The sequence below is a fragment of the Pseudophryne corroboree genome, chromosome 3 (genome assembly GCF_028390025.1).
Source record: "Pseudophryne corroboree isolate aPseCor3 chromosome 3, aPseCor3.hap2, whole genome shotgun sequence".
Lineage (NCBI taxonomy): Eukaryota > Metazoa > Chordata > Amphibia > Anura > Myobatrachidae > Pseudophryne > Pseudophryne corroboree.
The window spans coordinates 321,753,613-321,776,302 of record NC_086446.1 but is presented as its reverse complement, the minus strand read 5'-3'; the positions used below and the strand labels follow the sequence as shown (position 1 = coordinate 321,776,302).

Genomic DNA, 22,690 nt, shown 5'->3' with positions numbered 1-22,690 from the left:
TGGTCGCTGATGCTCATATCCACTTTTCCATACACAAATTCCACAGCAACCTACCACTGCTGTTTTATTTAAGGGCCTTACTGACACCCTTTGTACCAAGGGAGTGTAAATATTTTCAAACTTTTATTCAGACATCAGTGTCAGCAAATGTGTGTCGACGTTTCGACCCTATAGGGTCTTTCTCAAGACAGCCACATGAGACATCCCCACAGCATGCAAGTTGTAGCAACTTGCATGCTGTGAGGATGTCTCATGTGGCTGTCTTGAGAAAGACCCTATAGGGTCGAAACGTCGACACATTTGCTGACATTGATGTCTGAATAAAAGTTTGAAAATATTTATTGGATGAAGAGTGCCCTCTGTCCAATCTATGGACTTTCTATTTATATTATTGGTAAAGCCAGCATTATTTTAAGGAGCACCCCTGAGATGACAAAATTGGATGTGAGTGCGGACACCTATACGGAAATATAATATATATACATATATAAAAAAATCATAGGTGAGGCACTTGTTCATGTCCTAGCAATACGACTACTGAAGAACCAAGCCGTTCACCTATGTATATTTATAATGACTGCAACCACGTTCACTGAAATCCATTGTTGTCTGCAATCAACCACTGTGAAATACTGTAGCTCGACTTATGTCTTGGTTCGCAAAATGCTGTATGTTCGTTGAAATTCAGTAAATGCAGATATAGAGGAAAAGATTAAATTGAATTCCATGGACCCCTGCATAAATATCAATCCAGTAGCTTCTCCAGGAATATTTTTAAAAAGTTTTTATTCGGATTTTTCACATCCTTAAATGATTCGCAAAATATATTAAACAGGAACCTCCCGACCCAAATAATAGAACACTGTACACTGTCTGAAATAAAAAAAGGGGAGGGGACAAAAATAAAAAGACAAATCACAGCCACACAATAAAAGGGGTCCCGCCCCACCAGAGAGACCAGTGCCGCAGGGCAACTGTCCATTACAGGGTAGCTGGCCTGGCTGGCAGTGACGGGCGTGTTATTCATTAGACATCATGCCAGTAACGTTAGATGGAAGGTGATCCTCCTTGTTTCACCAAATGCAGATGACAGATGATGGATTTGCCCAGAGCACTGGAACTAGAAACCTGAATAGAGAGAGGACGGTGACAATCTTCCTACAGGAAACCCAAACCCACAAGGTAATAGGGTAAATTAAAAATTGCATTTTGAAAGCATTATGTCTAGGGGTAGTCAAATGTTATCCAACCATTAGTTTTAAGGGATTTTGCAAACAAATAAAAAGTGAGATGGTGAAAATGAAACGAAGGTAAAAGAACTTATAACAAACCGATATAAAACGAGTATCTCACCAATTAAGGTATATCCATCGCCTATACACTGAATGCAGCCATTTGATGAGCTAAGGATACAGTCCAATAATGCACTATGAACTAATAAAGATCACTAAGGCGAGACATAGTTTCACTTGTTCCTAATAGGCTACAAATGGCTACATGCACTGTATGAAGGCAAGTGGTACTATTAAGAGGTATCCCTTTTTTAGACAAAACATTCTCCATGCCTGTACCCTTCCATTTTCCAACCGCACATGAAAAAAAATGGTTTAGCTTGCGGAATACTACAAGTATAACGCTTGTAAATAAAATGCAATGAAAGAAGAAAAGATGGTGAGATGGCGATTGGAAGATTATGGCTTGTCCCACTCCACAGTGATGAGTTATGGAAATGATTCAGTCACCTTACATTAACCCAGGCCATCCATCCTAACACCCAGTATAAGAAATCTAAGGTGGAGGAGGGCATCTATCCTTAGTCTGTAGTTGAATGGTTCACTGTAAGCATAAGTCAGTCTGCAAAGAGTCTCTCATCAGATGATGGTCAAAAGTTTAGATTGCCCCAGTCTCTTGTCTTTAGATTCTAGCGCTGAATAAATGTTATCCAAGCAGAAAGTCTTCTAAATTCTGTCCTCAATGAGGGTGGAGGGAGGCACTGAATTTGAAGGTGCTGTGAAAGAGCATCGTATCCATGAAGTTCAGTGTTTGTTACGCTTTAACAGCAAGCTTCAAGTCTGGGGAGACTTGGGACTCCTAATAATTCATCATCATCATCATCATCTTCGGCATGAACAGGCCATACCTTGCATCACATACCCCCTTTGGAAACACTAGGTGCTTTAGAAAGTGGAAAAGAAGCAGGAATCCAACCGAGTGCTACCCACATATTGCACAGTCTTTAATTCTCTGCAGGGCTTTAAAAAATCAGAGGTCGCTGGGGGAGGAATGGCTGACAATGGTAACAGAGGCAATGATGATGATACAAAATGGCAGCCTTAGAAAGGCATCTGAGAAGGCAAGGGTGAGGCTGGGGTGGTGTTGAGTAAAATAACAGTCAGACACCCCAATGCCATATGTCCGGTAGGGAGTGAGGGCTAGGTTAAAACTCATCACTCTCAGCTGCGTGCAATTGTGTGTCATCTGCATCCGTCATGCTGCTCTCCTGCGATTCATCAGTTCCCACTACAAAGAAACAGAGACCTATTAATTATCATGATAATGACACCAGCTCAAGCTGACTGCCTCTGATTTGAGAAATAGACAGCCAGCTCTTATTGAGAGCATATTAGAGCCTTTCTTTAAATAACCTGGCAAAGAAGATAAAAAACAAAACAAAAACAAAAAAACAACACACAACTATTTCCATTTGTACAGCTTTCAGTTCTTCAGACTGGACATATTGCCCTCTTGAGGCCATAACCAACTGATACAAGTAATAGATTGGTACAGAAAGCGGCACATTACTTTGTTTTGTACATGAACCAGAGTAAGTGCTTAACTGTGTTTATGGTGGGTGGATTTAACCAATTTGTCTGGACAACCGTTTTCCAGTGTTTGGGAGCAAATGGTGGATTATCATTGGCTCTCATACATTATTGAATTTTTGTTCCAACCAACCAATTAGTTTGGCTTTAGATAAGGCAAACTGCTTGGCAGATCCCATTTTAGTTGATAAAAGCAAAACTGCTATGTTATGATATCCCCACACACTAATATTATAATTATGTTCTGGGTAGAAGTCTCACTTAGTGTGTGCAAAATTAATTAAGGTAGGGGGGTGAAATCACTGCTCAGTACTATACATAGACTATTAAATACATCATTAAATCACTTTCCTGATTGCCCTGTATGGATTCACTAGAATGTTCTCCACCGTTAAAGTCACTATCCTAGATCACGTATGAGATGCCATTAGATTTATGCAAGTTGGCTATTCATCTCTCTGTGCTTTTAAGCAGTGTTGCTAGATCTACAGTTGGCCTAAAAGGCCATAGACAAGGAGTGATTTCCATTAATCTTGCTACAATTCATAATTCTTATGATAACGTGGTTTCACAATATTTTTTCTCTTACGTCCTTGAGGATGCTGGAGTCCATTTAGTACCATGGGGTATAGACGGGTCCTTTGGGAGCCACTGGCACTTTAAGAGTTTAATAGTGTGGGCTGACCCCTCCCTCTATGCCCCTCCTACCAGACTCAGTTTAGAAAATGTGCCCGGAGGAGCCGGTCACAGCTAGGCGAGCGCCTAGGAGTTTTTCTAGTTTTATTTTTTTTCTAAGAGCTGTTAGGTACAGGAAGGCTGCTGGCAACAGCCTTCCTGCTTCGTGGCACTTGGGGGGGGGGGGGAGCAGAAACCAACTCTTGAAGTTAATGGTTCTCTATCTCCGCTGACAGGACACTGAGCTCCTGAGGGTGCCGATCACAAGCCCACGAGGCGACCGCTCACTCCCGCAGCACGGCCGCCACTCCCTAACAGAGCCAGAAGAAAGAAGAGTGGCGAGTTCAGCGCCGGTGGCCCGGTTAGCGGGTCGCCGGCTAGAATGTCGGCACAAGGGTGGGAGCGCAGCTCTGTCAGGCTGCGCTCTATGAAGGCTCCGCAACATATCTATGTAGACGCAGCTGAGTGGCGTCCTGGGCCAGCGCGATTACCCTAACACTGGTAATGCAGCTAACAGGGGCTAATCCCGCTGTTAGCACTAAAGACCTCAGGCCGGTATAATCATAGTGTGCGGGAAGCTGCGCGCCATTTTAGGGGCGGGGCCTCTCATCAGAGTGGATCCAGCACTCACCAACACCATTTTCTCCCTGCAGAACGCTGAAACACGTTGACAGGGAGCGCTGACCCTCCACATAACTCCAGTTACTGCGGTACCAGGGTGTTATAGACAAGAGGTGGGGGTAGAGTGTAGTTAGTGCTATTTTACCTATTAAGGTTATTTAGTCTGCGCCGGGCTGTTATCTTAATAACTGTCCACTGGAGCGCTGTGTGGCTGGCTCCTTATACTCTGCGATTCTCTGAAGGTACTCTGGGGGAAACTGTGTCTGACATTTTCCGGTAAGTGTGTGTGTGTATGTGTGTATATATCCACATTATCATATCTAAGGGCTCTGTATCATGTGCTGCAGAGTGTTTATCTTCTCCTGAGGAGTCTATCCCAAGTACTCAGGACTGCAATGTGCTTTCCCAACCTGTCAAATCCGAATCCCCATGGGTGGATTCTTTAAGGGGAATGATATCCCAGATTTCATCAAGGATGTCACATAATGAGAAAGAGACACAGTTTTTGAGGAAGCCTGTAGAGGGTTTGCAGCATTCAGGTCCTACTTCCTCAAATACCCCACCTACATACCCTAAAAAACGTACACTTGCCCAAATAATGCAAGTTGACACTGATACCGACTCTGATACAGGGGATGGTGATGGGGTTATGCAGGGGGGGGGGGGGGGGGGGATGCATCCCTTGCTAAGGGGGTGCAGCTGATGATTGAAGCCATTAGGGATGTTTTGCATATTACTGAGAATGGACCTGAGCCAGAGGAGGAATCTTGTTTTACGGAAAATAAGAAATCCTCCCTCACCTTCCCTGCTTCTAAAGAGCTAAACTCTTTATTTGAAAAATCCTGGGAAAACCCAGAGAAAATATTCCAGATCCCTAAAAGAATTCTCATTGCTTTTCCTTTCCCTGAAGATAGAAATTGGAAAACCCACCTATAGTGGACGCTTCTGTATCTAGTTTGTCCAAAAAGGTGGTTTTACCTGTTCCTGGTTCAACCGCCCTAATAGAGCCGGCTGACTGCAAGATTGAGACTACGCTCAAATCTCTATACACTGCTACAGGCGTGGCTTTAAGGCCCACTATTGCTTGTGCGTGGATTTCTAAAGCCATAGTAAAGTGGTCAAGCACATTACTAGAGGACTTAGATACTATGGATAGGAGTGACATTGATTTGTTTTTGCGTCACATACAGGATTCTGCTGGGTTCATGGTGGAGGCCATGAAAGACCTTGGAATGCTGAATGCAAGGGCTACTTCCATGGCGGTCTCAGCACGCAGAGGGCTCTGGCTACGCCAATGGACTGCGGATGCAGAATCTAAGAAAAGTGCGGAGAACCTACCCTTCACAGGTCAGGGTTTGTTTGGGGACGCATTGAATGCGTGGATTTCCACGGCAACTGCTGGTAAGTCAACCTTTCTCCCCTCAGCAGCTCCACCGACTAGGAAATCTTATCCTACGTCCACACTGCAGTCCTTTCGGACCGCAAAATTTAAAAAATCCAAATCCCCTTCCACCTTCTTTAGGGGTGGTCAGGGAAAAATAAGATTTTACTCACCGGTAAATCTATTTCTCGTAGTCCGTAGTGGATGCTGGGAACTCCGAAAGGACCATGGGGAATAGCGGCTCCGCAGGAGACTGGGCACAACTAAAGAAAGCTTTTAGGTCAACTGGTGTGCACTGGCTCCTCCCACTATGACCCTCCTCCAAGCCTCAGTTAGGACACTGTGCCCGGACGAGCTGACATAATAAGGAAGGATTTTGAATCCCGGGTAAGACTCTTACCAGCCACACCAATCACACCGTATAACTCGTGATACTATACCCAGTTTAACAGTATGAAAACAACTGAGCCTCTCAACAGATGGCTCAACAATAACCCTTTAGTTAACAATAACTATGTACAAGTATTGCAGACAATCCGCACTTGGGATGGGCGCCCAGCATCCACTACGGACTACGAGAAATAGATTTACCGGTGAGTAAAATCTTATTTTCTCTGACGTCCTAGTGGATGCTGGGGACTCCGAAAGGACCATGGGGATTATACCAAAGCTCCCAAACGGGCGGGAGAGTGCGGATGACTCTGCAGCACCGAATGAGAGAACTCAAGGTCCTCCTCAGCCAGGGTATCAAATTTGTAGAATGTTGCAAACGTGTTTGCCCCTGACCAAGTAGCAGCTCGGCAAAGTTGTAAAGCCGAGACCCCTCGGGCAGCCGCCCAAGATGAGCCCACCTTCCTTGTGGAATGGGCTTTTACGGATTTAGGATGCGGCAGTCCAGCCGCAGAATGCGCCAGCTGAATTGTGCTACAAATCCAGCGAGCAATAGTCTGCTTAGAAGCATACAGTCTGCTTAGAAGCATGTTGGGTGCATACAGGATAAATAGCGAGTCAGATTTCCTGACTCTAGCCGTCCTGGAAACATAAATTTTCAAGGCCCTGACTACGTCCAGTAACTTGGAATCCTCCAAGTCCCTAGTAGCCGCAGGCACCACAATAGGTTGGTTCAAGTGAAAAGCTGATACCACCTTAGGGAGAAACTGGGGACGAGTCCTCAATTCCGCCCTATCCATATGGAAAATCAGATAAGGGCTTTTACATGACAAAGCTGCCAATTCTGACACACGCCTGGCTGAAGCAAAGGCCAATAACATGACCACTTTCCACGTGAGATATTTTAGATCCACGGTTTTAAGTGGCTCAAACCAATGTGATTTTAAGAAACTCAACACCACGTTGAGATCCCAAGGTGCCACTGGAGGCACAAACGGGGGCTGAATATGCAGCACTCCTTTCACAAACGTCTGAACTTCAGGTAGTGAAGCTAGTTCTTTCTGGAAGAAAATCGACAGAGCCGAGATCTGTACCTTAATGGAGCCTAATTTCAGGCCCATAGTCACTCCTGCTTGTAGGAAATGCAGAAATCAACCTAGTTGAAATTCCTCTGTTGGGGCCTTATTGGCCTCACACCAAGCAACATATTTCCGCCATATGCGGTGATAATGCTTTGCAGTTACATCTTTCCTGGCTTTAATCAGCGTAGGAATGACTTCCTCCGGAATGCCCTTTTCCTTCAGGATCCGGCGTTCAACCGCCATGCCGTCAAACGCAGCCGCGGTAAGTCTTGGAACAGACAGGGCCCCTGCTGCAGCAGGTCCTGTCTGAGCGGCAGAGGCCATGGGTCCTCTGAGATCATCTCTTGAAGTTCCGGGTACCACGCTCGTCTTGGCCAATCCGGAACCACGAGTATTGTTCTTACTCCTCGTTTTCTTATTATTCTCAGTACCCTTGGTATGAGAGGCAGAGGAGGGAACACATAAACTGACTGGTACACCCACGGTGTCACTAGAGCGTCCACAGCTATCGCCTGAGGGTCCCTTGACCTGGCGCAATATCTCTCTAGTTTTTTGTTTAGGCGGGACGCCATCATGTACACCTGTGGCCGTTCCCATCGATTTACAATCAGCGTGAAGACTTCTGGATGAAGTCCCCACTCTCCCGGGTGGAGGTCGTGCCTGCTGAGAAAGTCTGCTTCCCAGTTGTCCACTCCCGGAACGAACACTGCTGACAGTGCTAGCACGTGATTTTCCGCTCATCGGAGAATCCTTGTGGCTTCTGCCATTGCCATCCTGCTTCTTGTGCCGTCCTGTCGATTTACATGGGCGACTGCCGTGATGTTGTCTGACTGGATCAGTACCGGCTGGTGTAGAAGCAGGGATTTTGCCTGACTTAGGGCATTGTAAATGGCCCTTAGATCCAGAATATTTATGTGTAGGGAAGTCTCCTGACTCGACCATAGTCCTTGGAAGTTTCTTCCCTGTGTGACTGCCCCCCAGCCTCGAAGGCTGGCATCCGTGGTCACCAGGACCCAGTCCTGTATGCCGAATCTGCGGCCCTCTAGAAGATGAGCACTCTGCAGCCACCACAGCAGAGACACCCTGGTTCTTGGAGACAGGGTTATTAGGCGATGCATCTGAAGATGCGATCCGGACCATTGGTCCAACAGGTCCCACTGAAAGATTCTGGCATGGAACCTGTTCAGAATCCAACCGTGCTGGTGTAGCACCTCCTGAGATAGTGCTACTCCCACCAACAACTGCTCCTTGGACCTCGCCTTTATTAGGAGATCTTCCAAGTACGGGATAATTAAAACTCCCTTTCTTCGAAGGAGTATCATCATTTCCGCCATTACCTTGGTAAACACCCTCGGTGCCGTGGAGAGTCCAAACGGCAGCGTCTGGAATTGGTAATGGCAATCCTGTACCACAAATCTGAGGTACTCCTGGTGAGGATAGTAAATGGGGACATGCAGGTAAGCATCCTTGATGTCCAGGGATACCATGTAATCCCCCTCGTCCAGGCTTGCAATAACCGCCCTGAGCGAATTCCATCTTGAACTTGAATTTTTTTATGTATGTGTTCAAGGATTTCAAATTTAAAATGGGTCTCACCGAACCGTCCGGTTTCGGTACCACAAACAGTGTGGAATAGTAACCCCGTCCTTGTTGAAGTAGGGGCACCTTGATTATCACCTGCTGGGAATACAGCTTGTGAATTGCCGCTAGCACAGCCTCCCTGTCTGAAGGAGTAATCGGCAAGGCAGATTTTAGGAACCGGTGGGGTGGAGACGCCTCGAATTCCAGTTTGTACCCTTGAGATACTATTTGCAGGATCCAGGGATCCACCTGTGAGCGAGCCCACTGATCGCTTAAATTTTTGAGGCGGCCCCCCACCGTACCTGGCTCCGCCTGTGGAGCCCCACCGTCATGCGGCGGACTCGGAAGAAGCGGGGGAGGACTTTTGCTCCTGGGAACCTGCTGTTTGTTGCAGCCTTTTTCCCCTACCTCTGCCTCTGGACAGAAAGGACCCGCCTTTTCCACGCCTGTTTTTCTGAGTCCGAAAGGACTGTACCTGATAAAACGGCGCCTTTTTAGGCTGTGAGGGAACATGGGGTAAAAATGCTGACTTCCCAGCAGTTGCTGTGGAAACTAGGTCCGAGAGACCATCCCCAAATAACTCCTCACCCTTATAAGGCAAAACTTCCATGTGCCTTTTTGAATCTGCATCCCCTGTCCACTGGCGAGTCCATAAGCCTCTCCTAGCAGAAATGGACAATGCACTTATTTTAGATGCCAGCCGGCAGATCTCCCTCTGTGCATCTCTCATGTATAAGACTGAGTCTTTTATATGCTCTATGGTTAGCAGAATAGTGTCCCTGTCTAGGGTGTCAATATTTTCTGACAGGGAATCTGACCACGCAGCGGCAGCACTGAACATCCATGCTGACGCAATAGCTGGTCTAAGTATAATGCCTGAGTGTGTATACACAGACTTCAGGATCGCCTCCTGCTTTCTATCAGCAGGTTCCTTGAGGGCGGCCGTATCCGGAGACGGTAGTGCCACCTTTTTAGACAAATGTGTGAGCGCTTTATCCACCCTAGGGGGTGTCTCCCAACGTGACCTATCCTCTGGCGGGAAAGGGAACGCCATTAGTAACTTCTTAGAGATTACCAATCTTTTATCAGGGAAAGCCCACGCTTCTTCACACACTTCATTTAATTCTTCTGATGGGGGAAAAAATAAGAATTTACTCACCGGTAATTCTATTTCTCGTAGTCCGTAGTGGATGCTGGGAACTCCGTAAGGACCATGGGTAATAGCGGGCTCCGAAGGAGGCTGGGCACTCTAGAAAGATTTATGACTACCTGGTGTGCACTGGCTCCTCCCACTATGACCCTCCTCCAAGCCTCAGTTAGGACACTGTGCCCGGACGAGCTGACATAATAAGGAAGGATTTTGAATCCCGGGTAAGACTCATACCAGCCACACCAATCACACCGTACAACTCGTGATACTATATCCAGTTTGACAGTATGAAAACAACTGAGCCTCTCAACAGATGGCTCAACAATAACCCTTTAGTTAGCAATAACTATTTACAAGTATTGCAGACAATCCGCACTTGGGATAGGCGCCCAGCATCCACTACGGACTACGAGAAATAGAATTACCGGTGAGTAAATTCTTATTTTCTCTGACGTCCTAGTGGATGCTGGGAACTCCGTAAGGACCATGGGGATTATACCAAAGCTCCCAAACGGGCGGGAGAGTGCGGATGACTCTGCAGCACCGAATGAGAGAACTCCAGGTCCTCCTCAGCCAGGGTATCAAATTTGTAGAATTTTGCAAACGTGTTTGCCCCTGACCAAGTAGCTGCTCGGCAAAGTTGTAAAGCCGAGACCCCTCGGGCAGCCGCCCAAGATGAGCCCACCTTCCTTGTGGAATGGGCATTTACAGATTTTGGCTGTGGCAGGCCTGCCACAGAATGTGCAAGCTGAATTGTACTACAAATCCAGCGAGCAATAGTCTGCTTAGAAGCAGGAGCACCCAGCTTGTTGGGTGCATACAGGATAAACAGCGAGTCAGATTTTCTGACTCCAGCCGTCCTGGAAACATATATTTTCAGGGCCCTGACAACATCTAGCAACTTGGAGTCCTCCAAATCCCTAGTAGCCGCAGGCACCACAATAGGCTGGTTCAGGTGAAACGCTGACACCACCTTAGGGAGAAACTGGGGACGAGTCCTCAATTCTGCCCTATCTATATGGAAAATCAGATAAGGGCTTTTACATGATAAAGCCGCCAATTCTGACACTCGCCTGGCTGAAGCCAATGCCAATAACATGACCACTTTCCACGTGAGATATTTCAGATCCACGGTTTTTAGTGGCTCAAACCAATGTGATTTTAAGAAACTCAACACCACGTTGAGATCCCAAGGTGCCACAGGAAGCACAAACGGGGGCTAAATATGCAGCACTCCTTTCACAAATGTCTGAACTTCAGGTACTGAAGCTAGTTCTTTTTGAAAGAAAATCGACAGAGCCGAGATCTGTACTTTAATGGAGCCTAGTTTTAGGCCCATATTCACTCCTGCTTGCAGGAAATGCAGAAATCGACCTAGTTGAAATTCCTCTGTTGGGGCCTTTTCGGCCTCGCACCATGCAACATATTTCCGCCATATACGGTGATAATGATTTGCCGTAACATCTTTCCTGGCTTTAATAAGCGTAGGAATGACTTCTTCCGGAATACCCTTTTCCTTCAGGATCCGGCGTTCAACCGCCATGCCGTCAAACGCAGCCGCGGTAAGTTTTGGAACAGACAGGGCCCCTGCTGTAGCAGGTCTTGTCTGAGCGGCAGAGGCCACGGGTCCTCTGAGATCATCTCTTGGAAGTTCCGGGTACCATGCTCGTCTTGGCCAATCCGGAACCAAGAGAATTGTGTTTACTCCTCGCTTTCTTATTATTCTCAATACCTTTGGTATGAGAGGCAGAGGAGGGAACACATAAACCGACTGGTACACCCACGGTGTCACTAGAGCGTCCACAGCTATCGCCTGAGGGTCCCTTGACCTGGCGCAATATCTTTTTAACTTTTTGTTGAGGCGGGACGCCATCATGTCCACCTGTGGTTTTTCCCAACGGTTTACCAGCATCTGGAAGACTTCTGGATGAAGTCCCCACTCTCCCGGGTGGAGGTCGTGTCTGCTGAGGAAGTCTGCTTCCCAGTTGTCCACTCCCGGAATGAACACTGCTGACAGTGCTAGTACATGATTCTCCGCCCATCGGAGAATTCTTGTGGCTTCTGCCATTGCCATCCTGCTTCTTGTGCCGCCCTGTCGATTTACATGGGCGACTGCCGTGATGTTGTCTGACTGGATCAGCACCGGCTGGTGTAGGAGCAGGGATTTTGCTTGACTTAGGGCACTGTAGATGGCCCTTAGTTCCAGAATATTTATGTGAAGGGAAGTCTCCGGACTCGACCATAGTCCTTGGAAGTTTCTTCCCCGTGTGACTGCCCCCCAGCCTCGAAGGCTGGCATCCATGGTCACCAGGACCCAGTCCTGTATGCCGAACCTGCGGCCCTCTAGAAGATGGGCACTCTGCAGCCACCACAGTAGAGACACCCTGGTTCTTGGAGACAGGGTTATTAAGCGATGCATCTGAAGATGCGATCCGGACCATTTGTCCAACAGGTCCCACTGAAAGATTCTGGCATGGAACCTGCCGAAGGGAATTGCTTCGTAAGAAGCTACCATCTTTCCCAGGACCCGCGTGTAGTGATGCACCGATACCTGTTTTGGTTTCAGGAGGTCTCTGACTAGAGATGACAACTCTCTGGCTTTCTCCTCCGGGAGGAACACTTTTTTTTTTTCTGGACTGTATCCAGAATCATACCCAGGAACAGTAGACGTGTCGTCGGAACCAGCTGTGACTTTGGGATATTCAGAATCCAGCCGTGCTGGTGCAGCACTTCCTGAGATAGTGCTACTCCCACCAACAACTGTTCCTTGGACCTCGCCTTTATTAGGAGATCGTCCAAGTACGGGATAATTAAAACTCCCTTTTTTCGAAGGAGTATCATCATTTCCGCCATAACCTTGGTAAATACCCTCGGTGCCGTGGACAGTCCAAACGGCAGCGTCTGGAATTGGTAATGGCAATCCTGTACCACAAATCTGAGGTACTCCTGGTGAGGATGGTAAATGGGGACATGCAAGTAAGCATCCTTGATGTCCAGGGATACCATGTAATCCCCCTCGTCCAGGCTTGCAATAACCGCCCTGAGCGATTCCATCTTGAACTTGAATTGTTTTATGTATGTGTTCAAGGATTTCAAATTTAAAATGGGTCTCACCGAACCGTCCGGTTTCGGCACCACAAATAGTGTGGAATAGTAACCCCGGCCTTGTTGAAGTAGGGGTACCTTGATTATCACCTGCTGGGAAAACAGCTTGTGAATTGCCGCTAGCACCGCCTCCCTGTCTGAGGGAGCAATCGGCAAGGCAGATTTTAGGAACCGGTGGGGTGGAGACGCCTCGAATTCCAGTTTGTACCCCTGAGATACTATTTGAAGGATCCAGGGATCCACCTGTGAGCGAGCCCACTGATCGCTGAAATTCTTGAGGCGGCCCCCCACCGTACCTGGCTCCGCCTGTGGAGCCCCACCGTCATGCGGCGGACTTGGAAGAAGAAGCGGGGGGGAGGACTTTTGCTCCCGGGAACCTGCTGTTTGTTGCAGCCTTTTTCCCCTACCTCTGCACAGAAAAGACCCGCCTTTTCCACGCTTGTTTTTCTGGGTCCGAAAGGACTGAACCTGATAAAACGGCGCCTTCTTAGGCTGTGAGGGGACATGGGGTAAAAATGCTGACTTCCCAGACGTTGCTGTGGAAACTAGGTCCGAGAGACCATCCCCAAATAATTCCTCACCCTTATATGGCAACACTTCCATGTGCCTTTTAGAATCTGCATCTCCTGTCCACTGGCGAGTCCATAAGCCTCTCCTAGCAGAAATGGACAATGCACTTACTTTAGATGCCAGCCGGCAGATTTCCCTCTGTGCATCTCTCATATATAAGACTGAGTCTTTGATATGGTCTATGGTTAGCAGGATCGTGTCTCTGTCTAGTGTGTCAATATTTTCTGACAGTTTATCTGACCACGCAGCGGCAGCACTGCACATCCATGCTGACGCAATAGCTGGCCTAAGTAAAATGCCTGAGTGTTTGTATACAGACTTCAGGATCGCCTCCTGCTTTCTATCAGCAGGTTCCTTGAGGGCGGCCGTATCCGGAGACGGTAGTGCCACCTTTTTAGACAAACGTGTGAGCGCTTTATCCACCCTAGGAGGTGTTTCCCAACGTGACCTATCCTCTGGCGGGAAAGGGAACGCCATTAGTACCTTCTTAGGAATTACCAATTTTTTATCAGGGAAAGCCCACGCTTCTTCACACACTTCATTTAATTCATCTGATGGGGGGAAAACTACGGGTAGTTTTTTCTCCCCAAACATAATACCCTTTTTAGTGGTACCTGTATTTATATCAGAAATGTGTAACACCTCTTAAATTGCCTCAATCATGCAGTGAATGGCTTTAGTGGGCATCAGGTTAGACTCGTCGTCGACACTGGTGTCAGTATCAGTGTCGACATCTGCGTCTGCGGTCTGAGGTAGCGGGCGTTTCAGAGCCCCTGATGACCTTTGAGACGCCTGGACAGGCACGAGCTGAGAAGTCGGCTGTCCCACATTTGGCATGTCGTCAAATTTCTTATGTAAGGAGTCTATACGTGCACTCATTTCTTTCCATAAGCTCATCCACTCAGGTGTCTGCCCCGCAGGGGGCGACATCCCTTCTAAAGGCATCTGCTCCGTCTCCACATCATTATCCTCATCAAACATGTCGACACAGCCGTACCGACACACCGCACACACACAGGGAATGCTCTAACAGAGGACAGGACCCACAAAAGCCCTTTGGGGGGACAGAGTGAGAGTATGCCAGCACACACCAGAGCGCTATATAATGCAGGGACTAACTGAGTTATGTCCCCTATAGCTGCTTTTTCTATATAAATGTATACTGCGCCTAAATTTAGTGCCCCCCCTCTCTTTTTTTACCCTTTTCTGTAGTGTAGACTGCAAGGGAGAGCCAGGGAGCTTCCTTCCAGCGGAGCTGTGAGGGAAAAATGGCGCCAGTGTGCTGAAGGAGATAGCTCCGCCCCTTTTCCGCTGACTATTCTCCCGCTTTTTCCTATATTCTGGCAGGGGTATTTTCCACATATATAGCCTCTGGGGCTATATATTGTGGTATTTTTGCCAGCCAAGGTGTTTTTATTGCTGCTCAGGGCGCCCCCCCTTAGCGCCCTGCACCCTCAGTGACCGGAGTGTGAAGTGTGTATGAGGAGCAATAGCGCACAGCTGCAGTGCTGTGCGCTACCTTGGTGAAGACTGATGTCTTCTGCCGCCGATTTTCCGGACCTCTTCTTGCTTCTGGCTCTGTAAGGGGGACGGCGGCGCGGCTCCGGGACCGAACACCAAGGCCAGTTCCATGCGGTCGATCCCTCTGGAGCTAATGGTGTCCAGTAGCCTAAGAAGCCCAAGCTAGCTGCAAGCAGGTAGGTTCGCTTGTTCTCCCCTTAGTCCCTCGCTGCAGTGAGCCTGTTGCCAGCAGGTCTCACTGTAAAATAAAAAACCTAATTATATACTTTCTTTTTAGAAGCTCAGGAGAGCCCCTAGTGTGCATCCAACCTCGGCCGGGCACAAAATCTAACTGAGGCTTGGAGGAGGGTCATAGTGGGAGGAGCCAGTGCACACCAGGTGACCTAAAAGCTTTCTTTAGTTGTGCCCAGTCTCCTGCGGAGCCCCTATTCCCCATGGTCCTTTCGGAGTTCCCAGCATCCACTAGGACGTCAGAGAAATAAAAAAAACCCTGCACCAACAGGTTCTCAGGAACAGAAACCAGGTTCTTTTTCCGCAAAATCTTCTGCATGACGGTGGACCTCCCAGCCTGGAGATCGGGCCGGTGGGAGAGAGACTAAAAAAATTCAGTCACATCTGGGCGTCGTCAGGCCTAGACCCTGGGTGACAGACATTGTTACCCAGGGCTACAGACTAGAGTTTCAGGAACTCCCACCTCGCAGATTCTTCAAATCCGGCTTACCAGTTTCGCTGACAGAAAGTGCAATCCTACAGGAAGCCATTCAAAAATTGGTCCAAACGGATGTTATTGTCCTAGTTCCACCTCACCTACACCACAAGGGTTATTACTCAAACCTGTTTGTGGTGCCGAAACCGGATGGTTCGGTAAGACCGATTTTAAACCTAAAGTCATTGAACCCCTACTTAAGGGAATTCAAATTCAAGATGGAGTCTCTGAGAGCGGTGATCTCAAGTCTGGAGGAGGGGGAATTCCTAATATCCCTCGATATCAAGGATGCATACCTTCACATTCAGATCTGGCTGCCTCACCAGGCTTATCTCAGATTTGCGCTGCTGGATTGTCACTATCAGTTCCATGCAATGCCCTTTGGTTTCTCCACAGCACCGAGGGTGTTCACCAAGGTCATGGCAGAGATGATGCTACTCCTCTGCAGAAAACGAGTGAACATAATTCCATATGTGGACGATCTGCTGATAAAAGCGTCTTCCAGGGAGAGGTTGTTGCAGAGTATTGCTCTCTCAACTAGACTATTCCAGGATCATGGGTGGATCCTGAACCTTCCAAAGTCACATTTGGAGCCAACAAGGAGACTACCCTTCCTGGGGATGATACTCGACACAGAAGTGCAGAGGGTGTTTCTACCGTTGGAGAAAGCGTTGGTGATCCAATCAATGGTACGGGATGTCCTGAAGCCAGCCCAGGTTTCGATTTATCAGTGCATTCGCCTTCTGGGGAAGATGGTAGACTCCTACGAGGCTCTTCAGTACGGAAGGTTCCATGAGCGGTCATTCCAGCTAGATCTCCTAGACAAATGGTCGGGATCAAACCTTCACATGCACCAGCGGATACGCCTGTCGCCGAAAGCCAAACTTCTCACCTACTCGAAGGCCGCAGATTCGGGATTCGGAATTTGATCCTCCTAACCACGGATGCAAGTCTCAGAGGTTGGGGAGTGGGCACCCAAGTGGAAGAGTTCCAAGGAAAGTGGTCAAGTCTGGAGTCGATACTTCCGATAAACATTCTGGAACTAAGGGGCATATACAACGGCCTTCTACAAGCAGCACATCTTCTGCAAGATCGAGCCATACAGGTGCAGTCATACAATGTCACAGCAGCGTCCTACATAAACCGTCAGGGCGGAACGAAGAGCAGAGCAGCAATGTGAGGGAACAAGAATCATCGTCTGGGCAGAAAAGCATGCAGTGGCGCTATCAGCAATCTTTATTCCGGGAGTGGACAACTGGGAAGCGGACTTCCTCAGCAGACACGATCTCCTTTCAGAAGAATGGGACCTCCACCCGGAGGTGTTCGCAGAGGTGACAAGCCGATGGGGTGTACCTCAAGTACACATGATGGCCTCTCGTGTCAACAAGGAGCTTCGGAGGTACTGCTCCAGGTCGATAGACCCAAAGGCAGTGGCGGGGGACGCACTGGTAACTCCGTGGGTGTTCCAGTCAGTGTATGTGTTCCCTCCACTTCCACTCATCCCAAGGGTTCTCAAACTAATAAAATGAACAAGAGTTCAGGCGATCCTCATTGCTCCAGACTGGCCAAGGAGGGCTTGGTACGCAGATCTTCTGGAATTACTCCTGGCGGATCCGAGGCCTCTTCCTCTTCGCGAGGACCTTATGCAACAGGGGCCGTTCGCCTATCAAGACTTACCGCGGCTACGTTTGACGGCAGATCTTAGCTCGGAAGGGCACTCCGAAAAAGGTCATTCCTACCCTAATACAAGATAGGAAGGGAGTTACGTCTAAACATTACCATCGGATTTAGAAAAAGTATGCGTCTTGGTGTGATTCCAAGAAGTTTCCAACAGTGGAGTTTCAACTGGGACGGTTTCTCCTCTTTCTGCAAGCAGGTGTGGATGTGGGCCTACGGTTGGGTTCCATAAAAGTCCAGATTTCGGTCTTGTCCATTTTCTTACAGAAACAATTGGCTGACCTCTTTGAGGTTCAGACATTCTTGAAAGGGGTTCTGCACATCCAACCAACCTTTGTGCCTCCTACGGCACCTTGGGATCTTAATGTGGTGCTGCAGTTCCTGCAATCAGATTGGTTCGAACCTTTGCAGGAGGTGGACGTCAAGTTTCTTACTTGGAAGGCGGTCACACTGTTGGCATTGGCAAGACGTGTGTCAGAATTAGGGGCATTGTCATGCAAAAGCCCCTATTTGATTTTCCATGAAGATAGGGCTGAGCTCAGAACGCGTCAGTTTCTTCCAAAGGTTCTGTCCGCTTTTCATATCAACCAACCTATTGTGGTCCCAGTGGCTACTGACTCCTCAATTACCTCAAAAGTCCTTGGATGTGGTGAGGGCTTTGAAAATTTATGTGAATAGAACTTCTCGTCACAGGAAGTCGGACGCTTTATTCGTCCTTTATGATCCCAACAAGGTTGGGTGTCCTGCTTCTAAGCAGACGATTTCTCGTTGGATCAGGTTTACTATCCAGCATGCTTATTCTACTGCGGGCTTGCCGTGTCCACAATTGGTTAAGGCCCACTCTACTCATAAAGTGGGTTCTTCCTGGGCGGCTGCCCGGGGTGTCTCGGCTTTACATCTTTGCCGAACAGCTACTTGGTCTGGGTCGAACACGTTTGCTAAGTTCTACAAGTTCAATACTTTGGCCTCTGAGAACCTAAAGTTTGGTCAATCTGTTCTGCAGGTACCTCAAGCACTCTCCATCCCGTACTGGGAGCTTTGGTACATCACCATAGTACTAAATGGACCCCAGCATCCTCTTACGTCCTAGAGAAAATAGGATTTTAAATTACTTACCGGTAAATCCTTTTCTTGTAGTCCGTAGAGGATGCTGGGCGCCCGTCCAGTGCTTCATATTCCTGCATTGCTACTTGGTTCAGTATTGTTGTTTCAGCCATTGCTGAATTGTTCCAAGTTGGTTAGCTTGGCTTTTCTTTTTGTTATGTGTGAGCTGGTGTGAATCTCACCACTATCTGTGTACTTCCTTCTCTTGAAGTATGTCTGTCTCCTCGGGCACAGTTTCTAGACTGAGTCTGGTAGGAGGGGCATAGAGGGAGGGGCCAGCCCACACTATTAAACTCTTAAAGTGCCAGTGGCTCCCAAAGCACCCGTCTATACCCCATGGTACTAAATTGACCCCAGCATCCTCTACGGACTACGAGAAAAGGATTTATCGGTAGGTAATTAAAATCCTATTATCGCATATGCAATAACTTGGTTTCCAAATAGCAACGAAAAGTTATTGGCGATAAGTCTCTATAGTGGTTATCGCAAATTTCTCTTCACCAACTCTGAGCAGGGGATAAGTACTGCAAAATCCCTATTTTAAGTTAATTTTAAATGTGGGTATTTGGTGACCCCCAACTAACATTGTAGTGTACGGGGATAGAGATTTCTGCCTCTTAAGGAACATTATGGTCCCTGTATTCAGGAATGATAAAATTGCCCAGAGCAACCAACCAGCGCCTGATGTTTCAAACACTATGTAACATAAATTACAGTAAAAAGCGGATTGGTTATTTTGGGCAACCTCCCCGCTTTATCTCTCTCCAAGGCTTGATGGACTTCCCCGCCTTGTCCTTCTTAAAAGGGCCTTAAAACTAACACCCATAAGCATTCTGTGCTAGATATTGTCAGTGTGAACAATGGCTGACAGCTCTAAGCCATGACCTAACACAGAAATGTAAAAATCTGGCACTTGACCCCAAGAAATAGCAATCAGCTCATTCTTATGTTTCATGGACATTCCTCACCTGTTTCATAGGGGTAGCACTCACTAACTTGTTCCTCTTGGGTGACAACCTCTTCATCATCTGGTAGATAACGTTTGTCTATGGCCTCTTTGATCTGGTTGTTAGCTCCTTTGGGATCCAGGTCCATTGCCCAGGAAAAGTTCATCAGGGCCAAATGTGTTTGACCTAGTTTTTTATACACCTGAAGGATATGAGTTTAGGAGAGGAAACAAAGGAGATTCAAGAGGATGGTTAGCACTGATAAAGCTATAGTGTAGATTACTCTGCTACCACAATTACCAATATGGGATAGTTATCTGTATTATTGGGGTGACGTTAAAATTCTTTAATGTTTGAGATTGAAGAGAAGTCACAGTAGCAAGATTATCTTACCTTTCCTATCAAAAAATACACTAAGGATTCCTTGGGGACAATTTGCTTCAGTTCCTCCAGCTCCTGCAGTGCAGACTGGAAACATACATAAATAAATAAAAAAAATAAGTCTATAAAAATAGAACAAACTGTAATTTGTACTTCAACCTACATTTCACAAACTACCATGATACCATACCTTATATTTTTCATTGGCAAACAAGATAGAGGCTCGGTGGAACTTGCATAGTGGGTTTTTGGGATCAATGGAAATAGCTTTGTTAAGAGTATCCAAAGCCTTGTCTGATTTTTTGAGTGCATGCTGCACCTGATTATAAAAGGGGGGGAAAAAAAAGATTAAAAATAGACTAGGCACATTAAAATGGAAAAATTGTGCAATTTTGTAAAAAAATGTATGACCCATCTAGTAGCCCTGCATTTCTAGAAACCCCCCCACCCCTTCCCCTCTGTTCCTACACTGAATGCTTCTTCAGGGCTGACAAGATGGATACGTTTAAAAGCAAAACTGGAAGTTGTTAGACAAGCGTAAGTGACAAGGCCACTTTCTGTCAGCAATTTTTAGTGTTCAGTCCAGCGGCGGATTGGTCCGGCGGGATGCCGGGACAGATTGCCGATGGGCCAGGCCCCATCCACTCAGTACTGGCCATGCTCCCCCCACACTGGGCCGAATCATAAATGGTGCCCGAGCCCTCCCTCCAGCGCCGCAGCAGGCACTAGTACCCATCAGCTGCTGCAGAAAGGAGGGAGAGAGCGCAAGGGGAGGTGGTTGCCGACCACCGCGGAGGGAGATATCCGCTGCGAGGCGGTGAGAGGGGGAAGACTGCTGTCTGATGCGGACAAAGAGAGCTGGGGAGAGGGGGGGTTGCCGGCCGCTGCGGGAAGGGGAGAGGGTTACTGCCACGTGTGTGAGGGGAGAGAATGGGGCTGTTGGTGGCTGTATACTGCGGGAGTATTTACCTGCTGTATGTCGGCTACTTACAAACATTGAATCTGACAGCATGTAATCTCACCCGGTGGCTGCATGCATGGAGGCAAGGGACACACATCATGGTAAATGGTCAGTGTGTCAGCATCTGTCTGTGTTATGTTTGTGTGCGTCATCATCAGTGTGTCAGCATCTGCATGTGTGTCAGAATCTGTGTGTATAGGCTTCTGTGTGTCAGCATCTGTGTGCCAGTGTCTGCGTCAGTGCATCAGCATCGGTTTGTGTGTCGGCGTCAGTTAGTCAGTGTCAGCATCTGTGTGCCTGTGTCGTGCTCTACCTGGTGCAATGTGTATAACATGCTCTGCCTAGTGCAATATGTATAATGTGCTTTACCTGGTACAATGTGTATAATGGGCCTAATTCAGACCTGATCGCTCTGTTTTTTTGCAGCACTGCGAGCAGATAGTCGCCGCCCATAGGGAAGTGTATTTCTGCTTTGCAAGTGTGCAATCGCATGTGCAACCGAGTGGTAGAAAAAAAAATAAGAATTTACTTACCGATAATTCTATTTCTCGTAGTCCGTAGTGGATGCTGGGAACTCCGTAAGGACCATGGGGGGGAACAGCGGCTCCGCAGGAGACCGGGCACAAAAGTAAAGCCCCAGGACCACCCGGTGTGCACTGGCCCCTCCCCCCACGACCCTCCTCCAAGCCTCAGCCAGGATACCGTGCCCGGACGAGCGTACACAATAAGGAAGGATTTTGAATCCCGGGTAAGACTCATACCAGCCACACCAATCACACCGTACAACCTGTGATCTGAACCCAGTTAACAGCATGATAACAGAGGAGCCTCTGAAAAGATGGCTCACAACAATAATAACCCGATTTTTGTAACAATAACTATGTACAAGAATTGCAGACAATCCGCACTTGGGATGGGCGCCCAGCATCCACTACGGACTACGAGAAATAGAATTATCGTAAGTAAATTCTTATTTTCTCTGACGTCCTAGTGGATGCTGGGAACTCCGTAAGGACCATGGGGATTATACCAAAGCTCCCAAACGGGCGGGAGAGTGCGGATGACTCTGCAGCACCGAATGAGAGAACTCCAGGTCCTCCTCAGCCAGGGTATCAAATTTGTAGAATTTAGCAAACGTGTTTGCCCCTGACCAAGTAGCTGCTCGGCAAAGTTGTAAAGCCGAGACCCCTCGGGCAGCCGCCCAAGATGAGCCCACCTTCCTTGTGGAATGGGCTTTTACAGATTTTGGCTGTGGAAGGCCTGCCACAGAATGTGCAAGCTGAATTGTACTACAAATCCAACGAGCAATAGTCTGCTTAGAAGCAGGAGCACCCAGCTTGTTGGGTGCATACAGGATAAACAGCGAGTCAGATTTTCTGACTGCAGCCGTCCTGGAAACACATTTTCAGGGCCCTGACTACGTCCAGCAACTTGGAGTCCTCCAAGTCCCTAGCAGCCGCAGGTACCACAATAGGCTGGTTCAAGTGAAACGCTGAAACCACCTTAGGGAGAAATTGAGGACGAGTCCTCAATTCTGCCCTGTCCGTATGAAAAATATAGGATAAAGCCGCCAATTCTGAGACACGCCTGGCTGAAGCCAGGGCCAACAGCATTACCACTTTCCATGTGAGATATTTTAAGTCCACAGTGGTGAGTGGTTCAAACCAATGTGATTTTAGGAACCCCAAAACTACATTGAGATCCCAAGGTGCCACTGGAGGCACAAAAGGAGGCTGTATATTGCAGTACTCCCTTGACAAATGTCTGAACTTCAGGAACTGAAGCCAGTTCTTTCTGGAAGAAAATCGACAGGGCCGAAATTTGAACCTTAATGGACCCTAATTTTAGGCCCATAGAGAGTCCTGTTTGCAGGAAATGCAGGAAACGACCCAGTTGAAATTCCTCTGTAGGGGCCTTCCTGGCCTCGCACCACGCAACATATTTACGCCAAATACGGTGATAATGCTGTACGGTTACATCCTTCCTGGCTTTGATCAGGGTAGGGATGACTTCATC

The 22,690-nt window shown here is 47.8% G+C and overlaps 1 protein-coding gene across 2 annotated transcripts in view; it reads right to left on the bottom strand.

Annotated features, from left to right (window-relative positions):
* Positions 1–769: 769 nt before the first annotated feature.
* Positions 770–22,690, bottom strand: part of CDC27 (cell division cycle 27) — a 255,809-nt gene continuing 233,888 nt past the window's right edge. For both annotated transcript variants that reach the window (XM_063959474.1, XM_063959475.1), the window contains 4 exons: positions 19,904–20,032; positions 19,726–19,800; positions 19,354–19,534; positions 770–2,520 (listed from right to left, as the gene is read on the bottom strand). In XM_063959474.1, coding sequence (XP_063815544.1) covers positions 2,438–2,520; positions 19,354–19,534; positions 19,726–19,800; positions 19,904–20,032 — 468 coding nt within the window. In that variant the 3' untranslated portion in view covers positions 770–2,437. The remainder of the gene's footprint in view (positions 2,521–19,353; positions 19,535–19,725; positions 19,801–19,903; positions 20,033–22,690) is intronic.